We start from the raw sequence: 26458 nt of genomic DNA on the forward strand, positions 1-26458 counted from the left end.
CCTCAAAGAGCATACACAGAGAAGTCAAAATTAATCATGATTTAATGACTCGTAAGTTAAATGTAAATACACATTGTTGGCCTAAGACACGAAACGAGGGGTTTGTGTGAGAAAACGAACAGTATTTATATCGTTTTTACCTCTTGTTAACAGCCGTCGAACTGAACTGAATCATTTGTCCAACTGAACCGTCTCCAGACTTTACGCGGGAAGTGATCTCTCGCGCGTCGACGTCACCCATTGTTTACACGGAGATTTTGGAAGTTTTACTTTTCACTAAACATATTTAGATTTCGATATATCTAAATATGTTTAGTGAAAGGTAAAAATTCCGAAATCTCCGTGTAAACAATGCGTGACGTCGACGCTCGAGAGATCACTTCCGGCGTAACGTCTGGAGACGGTTCAGTTCGGTTCAGTTGGACATCCGATTCAGATCGGTTCGACGGCTGTTAACAAGAGATAAAAAATTATATAAATACTGTTCGTTTTCTCACACAAACCTCTCGTTTCGTGTCTTGGGCCATCAGTGTGTACTTACATTCACGATTCATTAAATCATGTTTAATCTGGACTTCCCTGTGCTTCTCGGTGCCCTTTAATATGCATAACAGATGCTTTAAAAGAAAAGTGTTTACAGTAAATGACTGAATGAATTTTATGCACACAAGACATTTTTCGACATGTCTGTATGATTCTCAAAACTACAAAAACAATCTTTTAAATTGCACATTCGCAAAAGAATATTATCATATATCGGTGAAAACGTTTATAGTGGCACATCCGTCTTGCTTGATTCCTTTCCAACATAAGAACTGCAACAACTTATTAAATGAATACATTTTTATTTTTCTTGTGCCTTCAATAAAACATCTTTGACATGGGAGAATTAGAAAACAGTTCAGGTGTATTTACAGATCTTTTATGTGTGGAATAAAAATGATTACAGAGAGAAATACCAGCAAAATCTATTACAATCAAATGATTTTCTGTAGCGAGACGAGCTACAATAAAAATTGTGAGTCGTCTGATATTCTCAGTTTTGCTGATAATTCATGGACCTTAAAACAATTAAAGCAGAGTAAAATCAGTAGCGATATTAATTAGAAATGAAACACACATCTGCATCAGACATAAAAACAAGAGTCTGGCCCAAAACCAAAGATAAAGAACTAAATGTATCTATGATAATGTACATGATGTAAATAATATTGAGTAATTGTTTTTCCAATGATATAAATATTCAGTGATTAATATCAAAACAAGCTTTCCCTCCCTTTGCTCAATGTTCACATTGTTCAGACTAAAGCAATGAAACTTCCCCAAATACTCAAGTGTGTGTGTCTGTGTGTGTGTGTGTAGAAATTCAGCTGAGATTGTATCTGGCTTTAGAGGACAGACCTCTTCAATATTAAAAATGGCCATGAGTTAGAAAAACAAGCTATATTACCCTGCAAACCCGGCACAATAACGGAATGTTTCAGTCTCTCGGTGCGAGTTTTCTTCTCACACTGCGCAAAACGTAAATGACTATTTCCCGGCTCAAGCTTCGGCTTTTCTGCCTCATTTCCACAGTCCAGACAATTACATCCTCACCTCAATCTCATCGTGTTTTCCTTCTCTGAGGACAGAATAAGTGGACAATAATGTGAACGACAGATGTCTCTTCAGCAAAAAGAGTGTGCCGAGCGACAGAACTAAATTAATTTGAAGCTAAAAATGATATTTCCTTTCCCACTCCCTGAAGTGGTGCAGGGACTCGATTATTAAACGAGTTTCTTCTTAGAAAAGCAATTGCATTTCTGAGCACGTCCCTTTCCTGACGGAGAAGCCGGATCTCTGTTAATAAATCTGTGGTGCTTCATCAGCTCCTGTTTTTGAGAGGGTTGCATATCATAGATGTTTTCCATTTCTGGAGCACCGTCCAGCTTCTAGAGAGAGAAGGAAACTCTTTCACTGTTCTTCATCAAGCACTGCCTGAGGGGAAAACAGAAGGAAAGAGCAGGCTGTCAACAGAGCATCTAAATCACACATTAATCAACCGTTCTAACTAACATTAGCTGTATGCTGTGGAAGCTTGTTTCCGCCACAGAAGGAAAACTAAAAAAGGTAATTGCGACTTTTTATCTCACAATTATGACTTTTGATATAAAGTCACAATTGCGTGTTATAAAGTCAGATTTGCGAGATATAAAGTCAAAATTGCGAGACAGTCAGAATTGCGAGATACAAAGTCAGAATTGCGAGATATAACATCAGAATTGCGAGATATAAAGCCAGAATTGCGTGATATAAAGTCAAATTGCGAGATATAAAGTCATAATTGTGAGATATAAAGCCAGAATTGCGTGATATAAAGTCAGAATTGCGAGATATAGTCGCAATTGCGAGATATAAAGTCAGAATTGCGAGATATAGTCGCAATTGCGAGATATAAAGTCAGAATTACGAGATATAGTCACAATTGCGAGATACAAAGTCAGAATTGCGAGATATAGTCGCAATTGCGAGATATAGTCAAAATGCGAGATATAGTTGCAATTGCGAGATATAAAGTCAGAATTGCGAGATATAAAATCAGAATTGCGAGATATAAAATCAGAATTGCGAGATATAGTCGCAATTGCGAGATATAAAGTCAAAATGCGAGATATAGTTGCAATTGCGAGATATAAAGTAAAGCAACTCAAACACACATAGCATTTAATGTGAATCAAAACTGAAAATGAACACCGTGCTGCACTTTCCTCTGAAACATGCGGTGTCGGATCACATCACATTTTGTGAGGCAACTGATTAAAATTTTCAAAAAGCTTCACGTCGCCCATCAATAGTGTAGTCTATTATATACATACATGCAAAATGTGATGAACTGTCATTTGGAATAATGTGTATTTTTCGAGTCTTACCGTCGTCTCCATTGGTGAGCACCAAAGACTGCAGGATATCCGACAGAGAGACGATGCCTTTCACCACTTCATGCTCATCCACGATCACTAGCCTGTGAACCTGAACATCACACAGATCCCTCAGTATATAAGTAAATGAATGCATATATCAGGATCATATATGAACCTTTCCCTTAAGATGGAATGGGTTTGCTTTTTATAATGATCCTATTAAATGTGTCTGTGTTGTCTTAGGGCTGCATTATTATGAAAAAGTTAATTAATGATGATTGATGATGCCATCATGTCACATGTGTCCCTCACCTCGGCCTCCACTAGTCGGTTAATAATGGCCTCAAGGGTCTCGCTGGCCCGACAGGTCAGCACACCCTCGAAATACTGCGAGCGATGCTGGAGGGCTTTAGTCACGGTGATGTCCAGGTTATTATACGTCTTCTCCGCTGCCAGATTCTGTGTGATCATATGAAAAACGCATTGAGACAAGCACACACACACAGAGAGAGAGATACAACAGTGTATAAACTCACTGTCATTCATTTAGAAATCATTGTCATTCTGTGATGGGTTTTTAAAAAAACTTTACTTTCAGATTTTAAATGAAATACATAATGTTTGGTCTTGTTTTAAAGAAAACACTCAGCAGATTATTGCTGAACTGAAAACACTTCAAAAAATGAAAGTATGAAAAGGTTATTGAAGTTTAAATTTACAGTATATCAAATATACTGTACTGTATATTTTATATAAAATACATATTTTACAAAATATTTTTTATTCTACAATTACTATAAAATCAAAGCCATATATCGAACCAAGTTCTGTTCCAAATTTGAAGTTGATATCACAAAAATTGTTGTTCACATGAGATTTTGTTTGGGCGTAGTACCAAAAATAGCCACCGGGTGCCATTGAATTCCACTGAATTTAGCTTTATACATTCTGCCTTAACCCTCTGGGGTTGTTCGTTTCAGAGTCACACTCGGGATTCACATTTAAAAAAACAAAAATCATGATTTTTTTTTTTTTACTCGTTTTTTATAATATTTTTTCTTTTCTTTTTTGGTGTTTTGAGAAAATTTCAAAAAAAAAAAAAATCATAATTAGTATTAATGCAATAATTATGACAAAATTTCCCCCCATTGAACATTATAGAAAAAATATTTTTTTTAAAAATTATTATTTTTATTTTTTTTAAAGCTGTATTTCATTTTAGAGTCAAGCCTAGGCCTCATAAAAGCAATTTTTGAAATGAGATGGATGCCATCTGGTGGACAAACTGAGCATTTTAAAAATGCAAAACACATGTATAATCTGAATTTTTTTGGTGTGTTTGTGTATAAAAGTGTGTTTGTGTATGTGTATGTGTGTCTGGATGTGTCTGTTTTGCACTCTTGATTTTTTATAGATTCACCCCTTCACTATTGTGTGCTTTTTTCAAGATCGTGGCTGATTTGTGATTGTACGCACAAAAAAACTCAGTATTTTCACATTTTTGCCAATTTCCCATCCATTTTCCATGTGGGCCCATTTGGACCCGAACACCCCAAGTGTGACTATTTTTTTACAACCACTTAGACTATTCACATCCTGTCCCCAATTTTTTTGGGTCTTCAAATACCAAATACAAACAAAGTCACCAAATTTCGGACCATTCCGAGGAAGCTGTGATTTAAAAAAATTTTTATTTAAATTCTTCGAGTCCATTTGGGCCGAACAACCCCAGAGGGTTAACAAATTAATATATTTCTGTCCAAATATCAATTCTGTTAACACGTTTACATGCATAATGTCCGCTGTTCTAGATTCAAACAAGAGATATAAACACACACAACTTACTATAACATCAAACTTGGAATAGATGTCAATCACATGTCCTGTCGGCATAAACGAGAGGGAGAAACAATGATCGAGTGAGAGGGGACGCAAAAAACTAAATCACAGATTTGCAATTTATATAAAATACAGTATATTTTGAATTTATGTATTACCATTTTCATCCACCACAGGGAGAGCGGACACTCTCTGATCCACGAAGATGCCCAGCGCGGAGTAGAGCGGCGTATCGGCGTGAACCACTGCGATGTTGTGAAACGTCCCGATGTTCGACTCCTCCAGCGTTTGAGACAGAAACGCAGGTTTGGGGATTTCAGATATCTGGGAGAGAAAATTAGCATCATTAGAAACAGGAAGTTTAGCAGTAGTTGCTCCATTCCAGTTGTGACACAATTACAGCTCAGCTCTGTGACAGAGGGTTCACAAATAAATAAATGCCTGAGCTTCACTGCATGCGATTATTAGGCAGTACTTACAAAGAGTTTCAGGAATTTGAGGATCCTCTTGTGTGTCAGGATGTAGAGTGTGTTTCCCGTTAGAGGATCAATCACGGGTAATCTGTGGATCTTATGCTTCAGTAGAGATGAAACTGCATCATAAAGGCTGAGAGAGAGAGAAAAAAACATCAGACATCTCTCTGTCAAAACCGTTCAATCTGCCTGGACCAATTACAACTCTTACCTGGCATTGGGCGATATGCTCACGAGAGGCTTGAAGGAATCTTGCAAGTAGACCTCTATAATTAAGAAAAGAACAACAGATCAGTGACGTCATAGGCTCACACACCAGAGCATCGACATCATGAACACGTCAATATTACTCCCACCTCTCCAGGTCTCTATTTTGTGCTCTTCTAGCTCATATATCTGGACCTAAAACCGAGAAAAATGCATGAAATTGTTGAAAATTTCTCAAAATAAACTTCAATGGGAGAATAACAGTTTAAACATGAGCAGGAGGAGAGAATTTTACCAGAGGAGACTTGTAATAGCGATGAAGTATATTGATGAAATCTGTAATGGTCAGCATACCTACAATAGCAAAAAGAGTATGAAAGATGATGTGCATAAGTTGAACCAGAACTACTTTTAAACTGCTGGTCTGAATACCATTTTTTGAGCTTCGCAGCTTCGGTAGTAATGAACATCGAATATTCAAAGCTTCGGAATCTCTATATGGTGCAAAATAGATCGAAAGGCGAGACCCGACACGTTCAGAATTAATAAACGTTTAATAAACTACAGAACAGCAAAGTACGAGCCGAGTATCAGCACTTATGCTCCGAGAATGGACACTGCAAAACACACACACACGCACAGGTCTGTTAACTTATAACTCGCTAACAAATAACTGACAAAGTAGGGTGGATTTAAATAAAGAAGCGGCACGCCTCACGCGAGCAGGGTCTATATGCTCTTACAACACACACACATACTGTCACAGTCCTTCGTCTGCACCAGTCTGTCTTCGTCATCTGCACTACACTTCCCAGGATCCTTTTGTCTCTACTCCCGAACTCACTCCCTCATCAGCCACCTGTTCCTCGTCTTGTTTCATCATTTTCACCTGTTTGCACCTCGTTTTGGTTGATTCCTCTGTGTATTTAGTTCCTCCTCATTCAGTCTGTCATTGTCGGTCGTTGTTTATGTTGCCTCGTGTTGAGAGTGTATCGCTGCCTGTTTCCTGTACCCGTTTGCTATTGAGAGTTTAAGTAAACAATTGAATTGGAGCTTTGCCTCTTCAGTCTGTCTTCCTCAGCCTGCACTCCACCACACCCCGTGACACATACACAGGTCAGTTAACTTAAGCAATATTTTTAAATAAGTAGTCTTCTCACTGACAAAGTAGGGTAGATTTTAATGAATAAAACAGAAATTTAAATGAATAAAAACGAAATTTAAATAAATAAAACGTAAAAACAAAATTTAAATGAATAAAAATGAAACTTATTTTAACCCTAAAACCGTATTCTGGACAAATGTGGGCAAAATAGTTTTGATTTATTTTTAAAAAACACTTCCCTTGATCTGAGCGGTACAAGACTTGGCTACTTTCCCTAAGTTTGCCTCCTGAACACACACATCTTTTTTTTTTGACTCAATTCTACAATGTTAAGTGTGTGAAAAAAAACTCCTTAATCTTGTATTTGGGTCAAAAATGGGCACCCATAGAAATGAATGGGAAAAACTGTAATTTAGAGCATAAGCCAAAATAAGACACCAGGTGACAGCAAAGTCACTTCATCTTTAGGTTTTAGCTCTAAGAACTTATTAAAATGATGTTTTAATGTAGTAAAAAAAAAATTAAAACATAAAACATAAAAATAAGTTTAGAAAATATGGTACTTTTTGAAGTAAATAAATAAAAAAAAAACACCATAAATGGATAGACAAAACTTTATCGAAGACAGTGATATATAACATTTATAATAAATAAAAATTAGGATCACACTTGAGTCCTCTGTGCCCACATTTGTCCACAATTACAGGATTAAGGGCTATAAAGTGAATACGGTTTGAGGGGTACATGAATAAAAACGAAATTTAAATAAATAAAAATGATCATAATAAAAAAACGAAGAACGTAAGTATAGAAAAAAAGAAATTTAAATAAAGAAAAACGAAATTGTGAAATCAAAGTCTCGCAGTAGATTAATTTAGATTGATAATAACGGGTAAAACGGTAATACATTTTGTTTCTATTATTCTATTTTCCGCAACGCAGCTTAACCCAAAATACAAGCGCAGAATACCAACCCACCGAACGAATATTCGAATATTCTGGTCCAGCCCTACTACTGTGCATTAATTATTTAATTGCAAGTACTTTTTTTAGCATAATAAAAAATGCTCTATTTTCTTCTATATAAGAAAACAAATTTTACTGAAAGCACATTCTGCCAGCAGTGATTTTCTTTCTTCCCTTAAATGTGTTGCGTTATGCAAGTTAAATATATTATGAAAGCCTTTTAATGTCATTAATCAATCATAATTACCAACAAAGCATTGCTTCTTGCTGTCCCAGAGAGGCGCTGCTCTCACCCCATTAGACACCAGAGCAAAGAACGCCTTCTTCACCTGGAAACCATCCAAACACAAATTAACCAGCATGCACTCGGACGGTTTAAAATGTCATGAATGTTGACACGGATTATAGAGCAAACAAATCCAACGCAAAATCAATACTGACCCCATTTCTTAATGCATGTGCCTATTAATTATTCAGTGGTGCACATTATTCCAAATAAGTTTTGTTTGTGTTATTATATATCATTTTCTTATCAAAAAGTTCTTCCTCTTAAATAACAGAGCTTACACTGATAGCACGTATAAATAGACAGGGCTTTAGTTTACTTAGGACATTTAAGTAGCTTTTATAACAAGCATTACTGGTGTGCATCTTCTTGAGACAATACAATGACACTGATGTATTTTAAGATATGCCAGTATAAGTGAGGGATTATCTTAAAGTCTAGTCTGTGAAACCGGGGGATAATGTCATAAACAGCCAAAAGACCTTTTAGGCACAGTGTAATGAATACACATTTAATCTGGCTTTATACTGGTATGCAATGGCTCCTTAACATTATCTTATTAACTAATGATGGGTAAAATCTTGTGATAGCCAACATTTTTCTTGTTTCACACAGAAATGTGTCACATATGGAGGTAAATTGGTTGTAAGCAAAGTTGCAAATTGAACAAAATTTGTTTTCAGAGTTCCCACCTGGAGAGAAGTGTCAAACACCACTAACTTTGAGCTGGTGGGCACCAGGTCATAGCAGCGGTGGGACTTCATGAAGCGGGTGTACACATTATACTCAGGATCTGCTTTGATAGAGAGAGGAAAATAAAAAGAGATAATTCACAATTTTATTGCTTGAAACTGCACGGTCTAAAACAAAACATGAACAAGCATTAAAACACAACCGATACGAATCTGAGAGAAAAGTGTCTCTGGATCATGTTTCTGTTCTCACGTTAGTCTCAGATTTCACTGCAAACAGAGAGGTCAAATCCCTGCTCGCAGGACTACGGTCTCATTTTTATTTATTCACACTCTTACCCTCTGTGTGCGCCTCCTTTTTACCATCCAACTCATCTAGAACAGCAGGAACCTGAAAAACAGATGTCACATTGTTAACATTGAAACTTTAGGTTTTCCAAAATGTGCAATTTTTCATTAATGTGATCATTCTTCTGATGAGTTCTCGCTGATTAACAATGATCTGAAATAGAGTTGTTATACTAAACTAAGCAAAAGGCTATAATGTGTCAGTAAAATACACATTAGCCAGATAAGTTAATGGGAGAACAGTTCTGCTCGCTTCGAAGTATTGCAGGTTCTTACACATTAATAAACTGTTGTTTTTAAAGCTCTGTTCCTCCATCTAGTCCACTGCTTTGCTTGTTATTAACTTGATTAACCAATAACTGAGAAAGCTGTCAGATATCACTGGAAACTTGACAAATTACTAACCCGAACATTTTGTTAAGATGTTATGTTAAATACTGTACTAACACCAGCAAGAGCAAACGAAAGCAGCTCTAGTGTAAAGAGTAACAGAAAACTAACTAACATGGTACTAACTAGAGTCTCAGTGACTATTGTTATTGCAGTAAACTAACAAAGTACTAGAGTAACAGTAAACTTGTTAACTGTACTAGTGTAACATTACAGTAAACTTGTAAACATGGTACTAGAGTAACAACAGTAAACACAGTACTAGTGTAACAGCAGTAAACGTGTTAACAGGAGTACACATGTTAACTTAGTACTAGTATAACAGCAGTAAATGTGTTAACAACACGGTACTAGTGTAACAACAGTACACGTGTTAACTTAGTACTAGTGTAACAGCAGTAAACATGATACTAGTGTAACAACAGTAAACATGTTAACAGGAGTACACGTGTTAACTTAGTATTAGTGTAACAGCAGTAAACATGTAAACATGATACTAGTGTAACAGCAGTAAACGTGTTAACAGGAGTACACGTTTTAACTTAGTACTAGTGTAACAGCAGTAAGTGTGTTTACATGGTACTAGTGTAACAACAGTAAACATGCAGTAAACGTGTTAACAGGAGTACACGTGGTAACTTAGTACTAGTGTAACAGCAGTAAACATGTAAACATGATACTAGTGTAACAGCAGTAAACGTGTTAACAGGAGTACACGTTTTAACTTAGTACTAGTTTAACAGCAGTAAACACGTTAACAGGAGTATACCTGTTAACTTAGTACTAGTTTAACAGCAGTAAACATGTTAACAGGAGTATACCTGTTAACTTAGTACTAGTGTAACAGCAGTAAACGTGTTAACAGGAGTACACGTGTTAACTTAGTACTAGTGTAACAGCAGTAAACATGTAAACATGATACTAGTGTAACAGCAGTAAACGTGTTAACAGGAGTACACGTTTTAACTTAGTACTAGTTTAACAGCAGTAAACACGTTAACAGGAGTATACCTGTTAACTTAGTACTAGTGTAACAGCAGTAAACAAGTTAACAGGAGTATACCTGTTAACTTAGTACTGGTTTAACAGCAGTAAACATGTTAACAGGAGTATACCTGTTAACTTAGTACTAGTGTAACAGCAGTAAACGTGTTAACAGGAGTACACGTGTTAACTTAGTACTAGTGTAACAGCAGTAAATGTGTTAATAACATGGTACTAGTGTAACAACAGTAAACATATTACTAGTAGTCTAACAGCAGTAAACGTGTAAATGATACTAGTATAACAACAGTAAACATGTTAACAGGATACGTGTTATCCTAGTACTAGTAGTGTAAAAGCAATAAATGTGTTAATAACATGGTACTAGTGTAACATTAGTGTAACAGTAAACGTGTAACGTAAACAAACAGTTATTATAGTGTAACAGTAAACGTGTCAACATAGCTAGTTATAGTGTAACAACAGTAAAGGTGTAAGGTAAACAGCAGTAACTTAAACGTGTATGTAGAAGCACATAACTAAACTTGACCGCAGGATAAATATCACTGGCTTCATGTGAATAAGAAATAGTCTACTACACAGGACTACTGTAATAACACTTAAGGCGCAACCTCAACACTTTAACAGATATTAGCCATAAAACCCGCTGTTAGTTAACTGTCTATCGGCGTCATTCAAGGAGACTGAATCTGTCAGATCAACTCTTTCTCATTAACTGTTAAATCTCACACTACTTACACACTCCATGATCCATTCACAGCGTAGAGACACTTAATGGGTTTCACTTCGATCTCTGGATGCGAAAGTGTAGTTTAATTCGGTAGCTGAACTGGTGTTTAATGTTTTCGGTTCCGCTGCTCGCTCACCCTTCTTCCAGGATGAAGAAGAGAAGACCACTCCTCCTGACCGAGGCCGCGACCGGATATGACGATAGACCAGTGGCGTAACATAAAGTGGGTGGGACATGTGTGTAAATGAATGAATCACGTGACACGTGAATAAAAACATAGATCCGACTTTACAACATGCCCAGTGGCAGTGGAAATAGCCTATGCAGAAAGTCCTGTAAAATTAAACGAACAAATTGACCTAATAATATGAATAAAAATTATGTAAACAAAAATATACATAAAAGTTTTAAAAGTAAATTAACTATTAGGCCAAAATTTTGATAACTGATTTTTTGCGGAACGCGCACGATTAAAATTTAAATTGGCCTATAGCCTCTCCAGACACGTGTGCGCGCTTCTCCTTCATCACCATCGTACATAATAATGTATTATAATACTGCTAATAATAAACTGGTTGTAGAGTATAGTTTCAGATATATGAATGACATAATCAATATTCTGCTGTAAATGAAAGCTTACAGTCATAATGACAGAATTATCATTTTTGGTTGAACTAACCCTTTAAATCGTTGTTCTTTTGCCTGTAGTTCTGTCCACTGCCTCTAGATGGGAGTGTCGCATCAGCTGAATCCCTCAGTGCTCATCAACTACACGTGTGTCACATGAGATTCATGGATTCAAGAGTGAAACTGTGTGGGATGGAAAAGAGATTGAACAAAAAACACACGCAGAAGTGCAAAATAGACGTCCCGGTATCGAGGAATTATTGTAGGTAAGTCGGTTTAACATGTTGACAGGTGTTTGTTTGAATCTGCTTTTATTCGACTCTATATCTGTCGACTCGACACCATCAGATAATAAAATAATATGTCGATTATTGTTATAGTAGGTTTATATTGTCACATCTACAGTAACTTTAAATGAATGAGTACGATTTCTACCTCCATCAAAAATGACAGCTGACAGTTTTGTGAGATAGATAGATAGATAGATAGATAGATAGATAGATAGATAGATAGATAGATAGATAGATAGATAGATAGATAGATAGATATGACTTCTGTTAGTTATGGCAATTTTTAATTCTTTTATCCACATTTTTGTTGTATGTATATTTTTGTATGCATATATATATATATATATATATATATATATATATATATATATATATGGGGGGGGGGCTTCTGTTAGTTATGGCCATTTTTAATTCTTTTATCCACATTTTTGTTGTATGTTATATTTTTGTTTGCCTATTTTAGAAGTTGTAAAAAAAATTAGAAAAAATAGAAATTGATTAGCTACTAATTAAATTAGTATTTGTGTTTGTTTGAAAAGGTGAACGGTAAAGAATATGAAGTGGAAAAAATATTCATATTAATATTTCCTACTAAATTGTCTGTTTTTTTACTGTTACCCACCCAAAGATGACAATGTTATATATATATATATATATATATATAAAGGCTATACAATTTCTTAACAATTGGTGATCGTAAATATAACAAAAATTATGTAAATAAGAGCCCAATTACATTAAGAATCACAAATGTGTTTTTTATAGATAGATTAGTTCTGTTGATTCTCTCTATCAAACAGAAACCATGATTACACCTACAACACATTCCTGTTCATGCACCTTTTTCATATTAAAAAGGTGGAAGTTCCATTTAATTACTGTATCATGAACATACTTTATAGTAATAAAATGGTGCCATATTAGTATGCAGGGAATTGTTTAACATATCAAAAAATTAATTTACACTGGTAATTTGAATTCAACTTTCTCTAACACAGGATAAGTAGGACAGGTCAGTGGAGGATGCTTTGTTCATTCTGAAATTACTCTATTGTGAAACTCTGAAAGCAATTAAAATGAAAAAAAAATGTTTTCTGTCCTTTACCGTCAGTCAGTGACACTGCGGCTCTGGGAGGACGATACAATAATTCAACAAGAAATGAACAGCATGCACTCTTGCTGGGTTGTTTCAACCCAACTTTGGGTCAGATATGGACAAATTCAGCCGTTGGGTTACATTTTTAACCCAACATTTGGGTTCGACTTTGTTTGCCTTTTTTTGCTAAATAATTTTGTCAGATAAGTATCTCAACCAAGTTTAGTGTGTTGTGCTTCCCTTCCTCATATTTAAAATATTTTCCACATGGTTTAATGGCTAATCTGAACGATTGCATAGTACTTTTAGGAATTTAAAAGAATAACAGTTTTACTATGGTACATGCATGTAAAAAAGCAACAACAAACACACATAGGTAAAAGTAACTCATGCATTTTGCATGTTATAATTGTCACACACACGCACACACACACACAGCCGTCAGCTGAATGTCATCGCAGCACAGCCCGTGTGAGAGTGGAGCCAGCGACAGCAGCCAACAATTAATTCCTGGAAAAAGTGCTCTTTTAATTAAACAAATGGTCCTGAAAAATGGAGAGTGAGAACTAGTGTCAGAATTCCCACATGTAGAGGAGTTCATTACTGTTCACAGAGCCGCGGGTTAACCCACCTCTTATACACACACAAACACACACACTCTCTCTCTCTCTCCCTCTCTCTCTCTCACACACACACACACACATATATACACTCACTCACTCAATCACACAAAGGCACAGGACATCACAGCCAAGATGGCACAAATGATCGTAATGAGTGCTATTTGTTTTTATATTAGACTTTTTTAATATAAACTTTTGCACTAAAGTCCAAAAGTGAAGAATTCATGTTTATTACCTGATTGTTCAAGCTACCTCACAGAAGTGCTCTGTTTGTTAACAGAGTTGTCAAATGTTAAAATAAGGCGAATTACATTAAAAATAAGGAACATCCTGGAATCTGGATCTGTTTTTTTCGCTCTTCTTTATTGTTTTTTGTGTATATTACAGAAGTATCAGATCAGGACTCGGTATCGGTAGACACTCAAAATCAAATGACTCGGACTCGGGACATCCCTACCCATAACCAGACACCAGTGTGTCCCATAATAACCAGACACCAGTGTGTGACGCCTGTACATCAGTGTTCCCCAACAACTCAACACTATGTCTTTGCATCGCACTGTGAAATATCTTGAGGCTTTTCCAGGATAGCAATTCCCACAGTTTTATTCATTCTTGTTATATTTACACTTAAAACCAATAATAATCTTACAAACATGCAGAAATCCAACATGTCAATAAACATTTAAAATTAATAATGAAGTGAGATGCGGTCATGTGATAAAGACACTTATTTTGCAAAAATAATTCATGCATTTTAAAGTGTACAAATATTTTTTGGGGGGATGATATATTATATTATATTATATTATATTATATTATATTATATTATATTATATTATATTATATTATTGCCAACAATAAGAAAGCATATTTATCTTAAATAAAATGAAGAATTTTCCTACCTTTAAGATTGTATGCATTGTGACAATAATTCCCTCATTTTATTTGTATAGAGCTATATTTATTAATATTTTTTAATTAGTTCATCTTTTGTCATTTCTATTAGTTTTGGTTTTAAAGTACTTTTTAGCTTTTTTAATTTCAGTTTTGTTCATTTTCCAGGTTTTTTTTTTTAATTTCAGTTACTAGTTGCCAAGCTAGTGCTAATTATTACGTTCAAGGTTTTTTATAAAACACTTATAGTATTTTTTTGAAGTTTGATTTCAATGAACCGAACTGATTTTAATAGTCTTAGCTCAGTGTCCTTTCATAACGCTTCTCTCACATTAGCAGTGTGAGGCCTAAGGCTTTGTCACATTTCAGGGTCCTGTCTGTCACTGCCACACACACACCCCACACACACACACATGTTGTGCATTTATGTTTTATGGGAACTCAACTTTCCATAGCCATAATGATTTTTATACTGTATAAACTATAACTGTGTATTCTCTCCTCTTACACTAAACCGACCCCTAAACGCATCACACACAACATTCTGCATTTTTACGTTTTTAAAAAACCTTAAATTACTTTATTTTTATACCAGATTTACATTTTAGGACTTCCCTAAAGGGAGGTTTTGGTCACTTCTGGGTAAAAATGTGTCCCCAAAATATAGTTAATTAGGTAGGCTACACACAGACACACACGCTATTCATGTTTCATGGAGACTTTCAGAGAATGCTTTTATACTGTACATATATTTACACCCCTTACACTAAACCTACCCATCACACAAAACTTTCTGCATTTTTAAGTTTTCAAAAAAACATAACTTAGTATGATTTATAAGCTGTTTTTTTAAGATGTCCTCACAAGGACAAGGATTTCCGTGGTTTACCCAACCCGATCTCACGACAAAAGTCGTACGAATTCGACGAATGATTAAAAAGTGGCTAATTCGTAACAATTCCTACGACCTCACTCGTACGAATTAATACGATTTTGCTAAATCGTACATATTTTACGAATTGGCCAATTCGTATGAATACGAATGACCTACCCCGCCCCTAAACTTAACCATCACGTGGGTTTAGACAAATCGTACGAATTAGTACGAGTGAGGTCGTACGAATTAGCACGAATTAGACACTTTTTAATCATGCGTCGAATTCGTACGAATTGGTCGTGAGATAGTGTTGGTTTACCAGGACCACACACACTCCAAACAGAAACTATCCAGCACACACTCTGTAGCTGCAGTGCTAATGTTAGCACGTTTTGGCGCGCGCGGGAACTGAAGCTGCTGGCCGTGTGAAGGCGTTGTTTGCGGCCGCTTCTTCACTCCGAGCAGCTGTGACTGCGAGTGAAGAAGAAGAAGATGCTCAGCTTTCACACAGCCCGGAGCTCATCAGAGAGGAAGACTACGATGTCAGACAAGCCTTCATCACGCCACCGCCCGCCAGCGGTCCTCGGCTCGCGAGTAAGAATAGCAGAAGTCATGTCGCATCAGACGCAAGCGCGCGGCGTGTTTCGGGGGCTGTTCGGCGCGCGCTCCCCTCCCGCAGTGATTATCCGCGGCCGTTTGGATGCTGTCACTCGCGCCGGAGCTTTGGCCCTCAGGTTGACATAATCCCGCGGAGGGGCCCGAGCGCAGACCCTTTATTAAAGTGATTCTGTTACAGCATCGCAGCTGGGCTTTTCCCCGCGGACTGTGTGCTTATTGTGCAGTGGAGACATCTCTTCTTGTTTCGTATCTGTGTCATTTGGAAAAAGGTGTTTTAGGTTTATTGACTAAATGAAAGTAAAAATCCACCTATGTGCAGTTTTAGAGGCACGTGAAGGCTGCTGAAGGACGACGGCATGATACATTATATAGGAGCATTGCGTGTGTCCTTCACGGCGAAGAAAAACAACCAAGTGATGCATAGAGCTCATATTGCAAAACCATAGGCCCATGTATCCAGTTTGCATGGGGTTGTCAAGATTTGTGTTTGTTAAAGGTATCTTATGCTGACCAAGATTGCATTTATTTGATCAAAAATAGAGTAAATGGTCCCACTTTATATTAAGTGGCTTCCATACATTGAAATGAATAATTTGATACAATGGACTTATTGTGTACATGCATGTTTTTACATTGTACTTATATTTTAAAAATACCAGCATGTAATTAATTTATGTAATTACATCTTTAATTACACAGAAGACGCATCCCTTACACTTAAACCTACCCATACCACCACACCTGTCCCTAACCTTACCCGTATCACACCTCAATAACAGCTAAAGTGATTTACAATACAACACGAGCACAATAAGTACATTGTACTTATTTTTAAATGTAAGTACATAGTACTTAAAGCCACTAAAGTGGGACCTAGTAAATTGGTTTTCATTTTAATTAGGCCTATGCTAAATTTTCAGCAATTACTCCAGTCTTCAGGATTTGATGAATAGTACAAAAGAGCAGCATTAGTTTAACAGAAATCAAATGTAACATTGTAACTCTTCACTGTCAATTTTGATCATTTTAATGCTTATTTATTAATTTACACTCTCTCACACACGCATATGCTGACCACAAGTATATGTAGTCAAAACAGAATAGATAACAATTATTTTTAGAGTAATGCAATTAGTTAAAAATAGGGATGGGCAGCGATTAATCGCATCCAAAATAAAAGTTTGTGTCTACATAATATATGTGTGTGTAGTGTGTATAATTAATCTGTATATATAAATACCCACACATGCATGTATATATTTAAGAAATATGTGCATGTATATATTTTATATATATTTATTCACAATTAAAATTATAAATATTTGATATATTAATAACACATTTTTCTTAAATACTGTATATACATGCATGTGTGGGTATTTAGAAATTAATTATACACACGCATAAAGACAAACTTTTATTTTGGATGTGATTAATCGGTGCCCATCCCTAGTTAAAACAACTTAGTATTTGTTGCAATAACCTAAATACCTAAGCTACCTAAACTAATCTAAAGTTAATCTTAAAGCTGCAGTGCGGCGTTTTTCCTCTTTTTCGCCCTCTCTGTTCGAAATCTGCAATTGCAGTCATTCGCGTTATTAGTAGGAGATTTTTTTGAGCTTAAAAGTTTGACAGGCTCCGTCCATCTTTCATATCAAATTATTATTCACGATAGATGGACACTTTCTGATTGTATAGCAATAGTGATTCTGCAGCCTGTTTGACACGTGTCGGCTCTTTATGTCGCATCTGTCCTATTTCTTCACCCAGGGATGTATATAAGAGCTTTTTGATGGGGAAAAAAAAAAAGATTTACTTTCAATTAAAAAGCTTTGATTGAAAAAAAAGACCATTTCTAGAAATTTCATTCTTCATCAAGAATCCAATTACCGTGTGAAAGGGAAAGTGTAAAGAGTTTTTATTGAATGTAGTTGGTAATGATGGACTCCGAATGTAATAACTCTGCCAATTAGCCGTTTTCATTTGATTTAGACTGACTTTATGATCTCTCTCAATATCAATTACACGGAAAGCTTTCAAAGCTCTTCTTCACCGTGAGACGGGCAGAGGAGAGTCTAATTAATGCATTCCAACCAGTTTTCATTTGCGGGTTAATTACCAATTCACCGTTTCTAGGTCAAGCACACAATGTCTACTGTCAGACAAAGTGACTCTTTGACTATTTTTATGTTTAACAAAAAAATATGAATAACCATTCTTGTACAATGCTATTATTATTATTCAAATTAACAAGTTTTACAGAATGTATACACTTCACATTCGTGCTTGATTTATTGTCTGTCATTTGGCTTGCATTATTTCTTGTATCTTTACTGTCAAATGTTTTGCAGAATTCATTACAAATATGCATTAGTATTTCAAGATGCAGTTTTCTTCTTTCAGATCACATGAGCAGTCAAAAGATTAGTCTTGCATGATTGATTGAATGTCAGCAAGTTTATTTAGTGCTGAAAAAAGCAGAATATTCATTTTCATTTACAAATCTAATCTACAGTTGCCCTTCAAAAGCATTTGAGGACTGCGAATATTATTGGCTCCTGTGATCCAGGATTATTATTTAAAAAGAAAAACTAAAACCACGCTGTAAAAATGAATATGCTTTATCTAATCAATAGAATTGTGGCAACAGACTACAAGCAATATTATTAATTAATTTTAACAAATTAGAATCAAATTATTCCTTAAAAGTTAACCATTTAAAATGAGTAAAGTTTACACCAAACAACTTAACAAAAATATCTCACTAACAGACAGACGTGAGACGTCAAAAATGAATTACATTGTCAACATTGAAGACACAATATGGGCTGTTACATCTGACACAGTAAGCTAATTTTTGTTTTATACGTTTATTGAAATACAAATTTACAAATTTTATAAATTCAAAGAAACAAAACATTGTGATGATTTTCAATGCAAACTAAACTTTGTCCACTTTGTGTTTTAGTCGTTAGAGGTATTGTGCATGCAGGTGCTTTGTGGGATATCTGGGCCGGAAAGTGTGTGTTGTCCTGCCGTCTCGTGTGGTCTTGAGGATAAGGCAGGAGTTTCCAGACGAACAGGGATCGGTCTTGGATTGAAGCAGGAGACGTAAGCCGAGACCACTGTTGCCTTGTCTGGTCGTGGATGTTGAGCTGAGAGGTTTTGTGGGATATGGATCTTTTCTATCTCATCTATATATGGAGTTGGGTCTGGGAAAACGTGTTCAAAGACCAGCTCCATGATGTCATCGACATAATCTGTAATGACAGGAAATAACTTCCATAACCTATTTTGCTTAAGTTTGTTCTATTGCACTGCCATTTCTAGTGCCATTTCAGTTATTTATTTGTGTTGTGTGGCTTTGGTTGAATTGTTATTACTCTGCATGAGAATGTCATTATGTTATAAATAAAACTTTTTTTAAATGCTATTAAAATCCTGCTGCAATGATTTTGATTAATTTAAATCATACAGATTAATAGTTCCTAAAGGACTTACTCAGGGTTGGTGGTGTTTTGATGGGCTTAGAATTTATTTCTCCCTTCTTGTATTTGGGGCAAGACATTCTGTCCATGGGCTCTCCATGTGTGGTGGTAGCTTGCAGACGGTCAGAATTTTCATTGAAGTGCATTCCTGCCAGGTACAGCCTAAAAGAAAGAAAGAAGAAATAAAATAATAAATAAAACAATATATATATATATATATATATATATATATATATATATATATGAAGAGTTCAGATGCAAAAGCCTCTAAATGCCATTTGAAATTGTCTTCTTTAATGATGATTTTTTATCAAACTTGTATATTTAAGTTCAGTAATTTCACTTAAATAACAATTAATAGGTAATTATCATTGCCATTTAAGTGAAATCACTGAACTTAGAGGCTTTTGCATCTGAACTCTTCATATATATATATATATATATATATATATATATATATATATATTCTCACCAAGGCTGCAATTATTTGATAAAAAATACAAAAAAAAACAAAAAACAGTAATATTGTGAAATATTATTACAATTTAAAACAGTGGTTTTCTATGTGAATATATAGTGAAGTGTAATTTATTCCAGTGATCAAAGCTGAATTTACAGCATCATTACTCCAGTCTTCAGTGTCACATGATTCTACAGAGATTATTATAATATGATGCTCAAGAAACATTTATGATTATTATCCATGTTGAAAACTGTTATTTACATTTTTATTTCAGGATTCTTTGATGAATAGAAAGTTCAAAAGAACAGAATTGATCTGAAATGAAAGCTTTTGTAACATTAATCACTACCATTCAAAAGTTTGGGGTCAGTAAGAATTTTTTTTTTTTTTGGGGGGGGTAAAGAAATTAGAAAATACTTTTATTCATCAAGGATGAGTTAAATTGATCAAAAGTTACAGTAAAGACATTTATAATGTTAGAAAAGATTATATTTTAAATAAATGCTGTTCCTTTGAACTTCCATTCATCATAGAATTTTTTGGGGGGGAAATGGTACACGACTGTTTTCAACATTGAAAATTATAATTTATGTTTTTTGAGCATAAAATCAGCATATTAGAATGATTTCTGAAGGATCATGTGACACTGAAAACTGATGTGTAATCAGCAACAGTAATGATGTTGAAAATTCAGCTTTCAAATTACATTTTAAAGTATATTAAAATAGAAAACAGTCATTTTAAATTGTCATAATATTTCACAATATTACTGTTTGTCATTTTTTTCATCAAATAAAACAGCCTTGGTGAGCAGAAGAGACTTCATTTAAAAACATAAAAAATCTTACTGATCTAATATATATATATATATATATATATATATATATATATATATATATATATATATATATATATATATATATATATATTAAAAAAACAAAACAAACAAACAACATAATACATTTCAAGGTTATATGAAAACACTCAGAATACAAACATTGAACAAAATAAAAACACAAATGCAGTGCCCCTCTGGTTTGGGTGTTGATTGGGACATTTAGTGCATGTAGAATGAAATATTTATTGAAACAGTTTTTCCTGGCATGGTTAATGTTTTCTGGTCTTAGGGTAATTTTGCTTGCCTAATTTAATATTCTTGTGTATTCACTCAAAAAGTAAGTGAACTGAGCGATTCACAATATGTTTTACCTGCACAGCATTCCAAGGAAAGGATAGTGATTGGTTTTTGGGGCAAAGAGCAGGATGACACTGTGGAAAGCTTCAACACCTGAAGTCTGCAAGTGGGGACTGAGTTTTTCGACATCCTTGAGAATCCTCTTGGATGTAAGCAAGTTCTCCAGCTGGTAGAATGCAGGTGTAGCTAAAACAAATATAGATTAAATTAACAGCCTACATCATTTATTAAATAAAAGTAAATAAAAGTTGATGAAATCGTCACCTGGTTTTAACCAGTCTTTTTTATCCAGTGGATGTAAACACTGCGGGAATGCAGGATCATCATGTATGTGAATGTCTAGCACATGGTTAAGAATGGAGGTCCACTTCGCTACTCTTTCCTGCGGGATCGTTGAGGAAGCAGCTGTCCAGTAGATATGATTCTTTATACTGCGAAGCCATTTGCTCAGTTGTGTGCAATCTTTTTTTTTAGCTACCTTTACCATCTTTTTGGATAGGCCTAAAAACAGACATATTTGTTGAGTAAACGTACACTGTAAAAAAACTTAACTTAAAAAACTAAGTAACCTAGTTGCCTTAAAATTTTAAGTTGATTGAACTGGAAAAAGTGAGTTAATACAATGAAGGAGAATAATTTAATCATCAGAAACTCAAAATTATATGTTATCTGAACTAAATAAATTATTTAAGTTGATTTGACAAAAGAAAAAAATGTTGTGATTACTACACTGTAAAAAAATATTGTTGGTTTAACTTAAAAAAGTAAGTAACCTGGGTTGCCTTAAAATTTTAAGTTGATTGAACTGGAAAAAGTGAGTTAATACAATGAAGGAGAATAATTTAATCACCAGAAACTCAAAATAATAAGTTATCTCAACTACATAAATTATTATAAAGTTGATTTGACAAAAGAAAATATGTTGTGATAACAAATCTTGAAAATATTTTTTACAGTGTAGTTATAATTTCATCATCAACATACCTTTTTCTATGTGCCGCACATCGTAGTAATGGGTGATCTTGGCTTCTTCTCTTAAATACTTTTGGACATGAGGATGCCGGTCTGTGACAATACACTCCAAAGGTAGATTGCGTGCATTCAAAACACCAAGGCTGCGTTTTAGTCCCTCGATCTCCATGTTATAACTTCCACCCACTTCATTGCTCTGAAAGTACAAAAAAACATTATTCAATGTGGTTTAATCTTTTTTTTTTTTTTGTTATTTATAATTACTTGAACTAGTTGTAAGTCGATGACTTTCTTGCTCCTCAGATCCATCATTGTGTAGCTTCCAAACTTTGCAGCGTGTCCTTTGAGATACAAAGTGTAAATATTACTACTTGCAGTTGCATCAACCCTGGCTTCACAAGTTGTTACGAAAATGTAAGCATAATAATGAAGGATCAGTACATACCTGGAGAGTCAGCCCTCATGTCACCACCAAGTATGGCTTTTTGTGCTTTAAGCTTCTCCATTATACCGTCCTGCATTGACTTCCACTTGTTTATAATAGCTGGCTCTATGTAAAGTCTGGCATGCCGTCTATAGGTGTTGCGCTGGAACATTTGCAGCCTCATTGCTCGGAATATCTAAGCAAAAACAAATATGTTCCAATATGCCAATATTTAAGCCGTAACAACTTTAGAGCATCGAGTGTACAGTTAGTACTTTTTCCAATTTGGAAAATGAGCCGCCATTGGAATACACAGCAACTGAAAGCTGTAGATTCCCAGCTGGGGTGCCACCATGTAGTGGTTGACTACTCCATTTTCTTACAAAATCACACTGTGGACATTGCTGCTCTACACACAGAAAAGTCCCATGTGTTCTTGTCCGCACCCTTGTCCCTCGTTGACACACCGGGCACACCTCAAAAAGTTGTAAAAGGCATTTTTCATATACAATATAAGTACGCATTTTGTAGGTCGGTGTAGAAGGGTCCGTGCTATAGAAGAAAAGAAAAAAACACAACATGCAAACATAAATATAAGCAAAACTAGATCATGACAGAGTCAGTATACAATATTTACTGTTAGTGTTATGTTTACATGTGTTCAGTATCACTTATGGAGTCCTCAGGGTTGTAGGTTGGATCATGTGGGCTCTGTATCATTGTAGAGTCAGCATCCACTTCGGTCTGCTCCAGACAGGGTCTCTTTATTGGTGCGAGTTCTTCCTCAATATCAAGCAACCGGCCTCGCTTAACTGGTGTGGAGGACAGGAAAGCATGTGTGCGCGCAAAGGTAACTTAGTAGTTGAAGTGCAGACTCCAACATTTACCAAATATTGACATGTTTATAATTAAATATAATTTATATTATATGATAAATACTTCATATATAAAAATATTTTTCTTATAATTATACTTGCATGTGTTTTATTAAAGACATAATTATTATAGTACACAAACATATATGTAAACAAAAAAATTATTCTACAAACGATTAGTCGTGAATAATCATTATGCAGCCTTATAAAATGTACAGCATATAGCAGTTACCACATATTTTACAAACCTTTACTTTTGACATGAGGCTGGAGTGTTTTCATAGAAAGCTGTGTCCCAATTGAGCGCCTCAGGGGTTTTGTTTGACAGCCTTTGTTAGCAAATGTTTGTTTGTGACTAGTTGGTTTAGCCCTCTAAATAAAGTGAAACAAAGTCGATTAACGTTATTTCTCTTGTTAAAACAATCACACTGACAAGATAAATGACTACAGTCTAATCTCACCACTAAAATCTTAATTGATAATATGATACGTTTAGAAAAGCATCAGAAAACACAGCAGCTAAATGACCATTGATGAAACTCAAGAACATACTGCATTGTTAGAGTATTACTGAAAAACAAAAACAAAGGTACTGCTAAACCATGACCAACATGTGTTTTAAGAAAGTAAACAATATTTAATTAAAGATGGGCTATTTATAGCTTACCGAAGTGCTCTGTTCGTCGACTCCATAGATAGAAGGAATTGACCCCTCAATCAGACGAAGTCGATCGGCAAACCCTTCTTTAAACTGGCGGAGGTTGTTGAAGTTGGAATCGTTGAAGTGCTTCGCGCACACGAAAATGACTTTACTTACAGATGTGGGAACATTTCCTTGGTAAATAAAACTCAACCAGGCACTTCGAAGAGGTTCTGATGTTGGGAGACGGTGTAACGAAGCTTGTGGGTCAATACATCCAACAACCGAGCATTTTGACTTGCCCTCTCGTAACTTTTGCATCATTGAGCTTGGACTACAAAATCGGATCGAGATTCGTTAAATAATAATGGCGGATTCCAGGAAGTGTTGGGACGGTAGTCAATGTCCTTATTTGGCAGTTCCGCTGCAAATGCTGTGACGTAGTTGTTCATAAAACGTCATACAAAATAGAAAAATCTGAACAGGGTGAAAAATATGACCAAAACAGAATATAAAGATATAAACGAAACGCCTGAAGAGAATAACTTCAACTTTTCTGACCATTTTGCAAGATGTAAACAACACTGGTCCAGAAGCACTTCCTGTTTTAGTTTTTTAAACACTACACAAAAGCTGGGATAAAATACAACCAACAGAACATGTAAAACTGAATCAAAAAGTTAAACAACATCTTTAAGATGTTTTCTTTACATGTCAAATAAAGAAAACAAACTGAAACAGGAAGTGTTTCTGGACCAGTGTTGTTTACATCTAACAAAATGGTCTTATTAAGGGCTAAAAAAGTGGATTTAGCATGATATGTCCCCTTTAATAATATTCCTTCTAATCTGTTGCCACAATTTTTTTTATTGGATAAAGCATATTCATTTTTACAGTGCATACAGCTGCCTCTATGATGTTCCCAGTGTGTCCCTGCCAGCAGGGGTCAGTGTTGCTGTGAAAACTGATACACTGAATTCAAACTGGAAATTGAAGACAGTGGCCAACAGTACTGGACCAAGAGAATAATATATATCTGTCCGTCCAGTTATCTGTCCAGTAACACAGACACATATGCATTTTTTATAAGTGCATATAAATATGTGATAATGATGGTGGTGGTCAGTCTACACGTATACATTATTATAATGCAGAGTTGCTCAATTCTCCTTACATTTGCATCTTCAAAGTTACTAATGACTCTCTAATCATGCACTCTTTTGTGTTTGTATGTGCCTTATTCACAGTCGGTGAATAAAGAGACTGCTGTGCTGTGGAATGCGCATCATCTGTGTGTGTGTGTGTGTGTGTGTGTGTTGGCTGCTGTACCAGTGATTGATGTTGTTCTTCAGAGGAGTGTGTGTTCGCTGTGCTCAGGGAGCCGCAGTCCAGATCTGTGTTTATTTGTGTTCAGTCAGGGGCCGCGGCCCTCAACCAACTCCATTCTCTCAGACCAACGCCGGGTCACTGTGTGTTCACACACACCGGCCTGATATGATTGAAGCAATAAAGAGCATGATATGAACACACATGAAAACGCTTCTCCCTGAGGAAAATGTTATTGCTCTTTTTCAGCTCAGGAAATGTAATGGACGTTTCTCCTAAAATTCCTGAAGAAAAAAGAAACAGGCCCACAATAGTTGTCATACACTGTTAAAAATGTTTTTGTTTGTGTTTTGTTCTTTTCAAAGAACCATTTTGGGTTCCACAAAGAACCTTTCAGTTAAACATTCTTAAAATAACTCTTATAAAATAAATTTTACTAATCTAAAGGAATGGAAAGATTAAATGGATGTTAAAGGTTCTTCATGGAACATCAATGCCATAAAACCTTTATTTTTAAGAGTGTGAATGAACACTAAAAGTTAGGGGTTACTAAGATCTTTAAAAGTTTCAGAAGGAAGCTCTACAAGGTTGCGTTAACGTGATCAAAAATACAGTAATATTGTGAATATTAAAATAGCTGTTTTCTATTGTAAAGTGCAATTTATTCCTGATGTGTTCAAAGCTGAATTTTTTAGCATCATTACTCCAGTCTTCAGTGTCACATGATCCTTCAGAAATCATTCGTTTGTGAGGATCTGTTGATTGTTATCAATGTTGAGAACAGTTGTGCTGCTTCCTATTTTTGTGTATTTTTTGATGAAAAGAAAGTTCCTAAAACAATCATTATATTCATTATAAATGTTACAGTGTTCGGTCACTTTAATTATTTCTTTCAGAAAGTGCCCAAACATTTGAACGGTTGTAACTAATGTGAATGTGATCAGACATGACTGAGTTCATGTGGAGACGACTGCGTGTGGATTGCAGATCTGAGCACAGTTTGAGACGCTCACATGTGGATCATCTTCTCAGGAGAAACGCAGGCGACTTCAGCTCAAATCTCCACTTGCTCTGCTTTTAATCTCAGGAGAAACAATTGAGGTATT

General features: G+C 35.3%; 2 protein-coding genes and 1 long non-coding RNA gene across 5 annotated transcripts; 1 reads left to right on the forward strand and 2 right to left on the reverse strand.

The window, feature by feature from the left end:
- Positions 1 to 1886: 1886 nt before the first annotated feature.
- prkag1 (protein kinase, AMP-activated, gamma 1 non-catalytic subunit) lies at positions 1887 to 11106 on the reverse strand. 2 transcript variants are annotated; one of them, XM_039656559.2, is made up of 13 exons: positions 10950 to 11106; positions 8808 to 8859; positions 8469 to 8569; positions 7738 to 7819; positions 5715 to 5773; positions 5569 to 5614; positions 5424 to 5478; positions 5219 to 5345; positions 4898 to 5063; positions 4746 to 4783; positions 3213 to 3359; positions 2910 to 3009; positions 1887 to 1977 (listed from the first exon to the last, which is right to left on the reverse strand). In XM_039656559.2, exons 1-13 carry the CDS (start codon positions 10956 to 10958, stop codon positions 1967 to 1969), a joined length of 993 nt encoding a protein of 330 aa, XP_039512493.1. In that variant the 5' UTR covers positions 10959 to 11106; the 3' UTR covers positions 1887 to 1966. The 2 variants fall into 2 exon arrangements, with proteins under 2 accessions (XP_039512493.1, XP_039512492.1); XM_039656558.2 differs by having other exon boundaries at positions 8469 to 8572; positions 10950 to 11088.
- Positions 11107 to 11634: 528 nt separating this feature from the next.
- Positions 11635 to 19148, forward strand: LOC148977623 (uncharacterized). Its single transcript, XR_016169422.1, has 3 exons — positions 11635 to 11834; positions 18741 to 18814; positions 18938 to 19148. It is a non-coding gene; the product is annotated as an uncharacterized LOC148977623 (long non-coding RNA).
- LOC120467989 (uncharacterized) lies at positions 18412 to 24633 on the reverse strand. 2 transcript variants are annotated; one of them, XM_039656631.2, is made up of 11 exons: positions 24054 to 24633; positions 23641 to 23758; positions 23167 to 23323; positions 22787 to 23063; positions 22533 to 22707; positions 22352 to 22428; positions 22100 to 22283; positions 21380 to 21616; positions 21130 to 21301; positions 19471 to 19619; positions 18412 to 19229 (listed from the first exon to the last, which is right to left on the reverse strand). In XM_039656631.2, exons 1-11 carry the CDS (start codon positions 24348 to 24350, stop codon positions 18934 to 18936), a joined length of 2139 nt encoding a protein of 712 aa, XP_039512565.2. In that variant the 5' UTR covers positions 24351 to 24633; the 3' UTR covers positions 18412 to 18933. The 2 variants fall into 2 exon arrangements, with proteins under 2 accessions (XP_039512565.2, XP_039512564.2); XM_039656630.2 differs by having other exon boundaries at positions 23635 to 23758.
- Between the last annotated feature and the right edge of the window lie 1825 nt (positions 24634 to 26458).

This window comes from Pimephales promelas, chromosome 8, assembly GCF_988280905.1.
Source record: "Pimephales promelas chromosome 8, fPimPro1.hap1.1, whole genome shotgun sequence".
Lineage (NCBI taxonomy): Eukaryota > Metazoa > Chordata > Actinopteri > Cypriniformes > Leuciscidae > Pimephales > Pimephales promelas.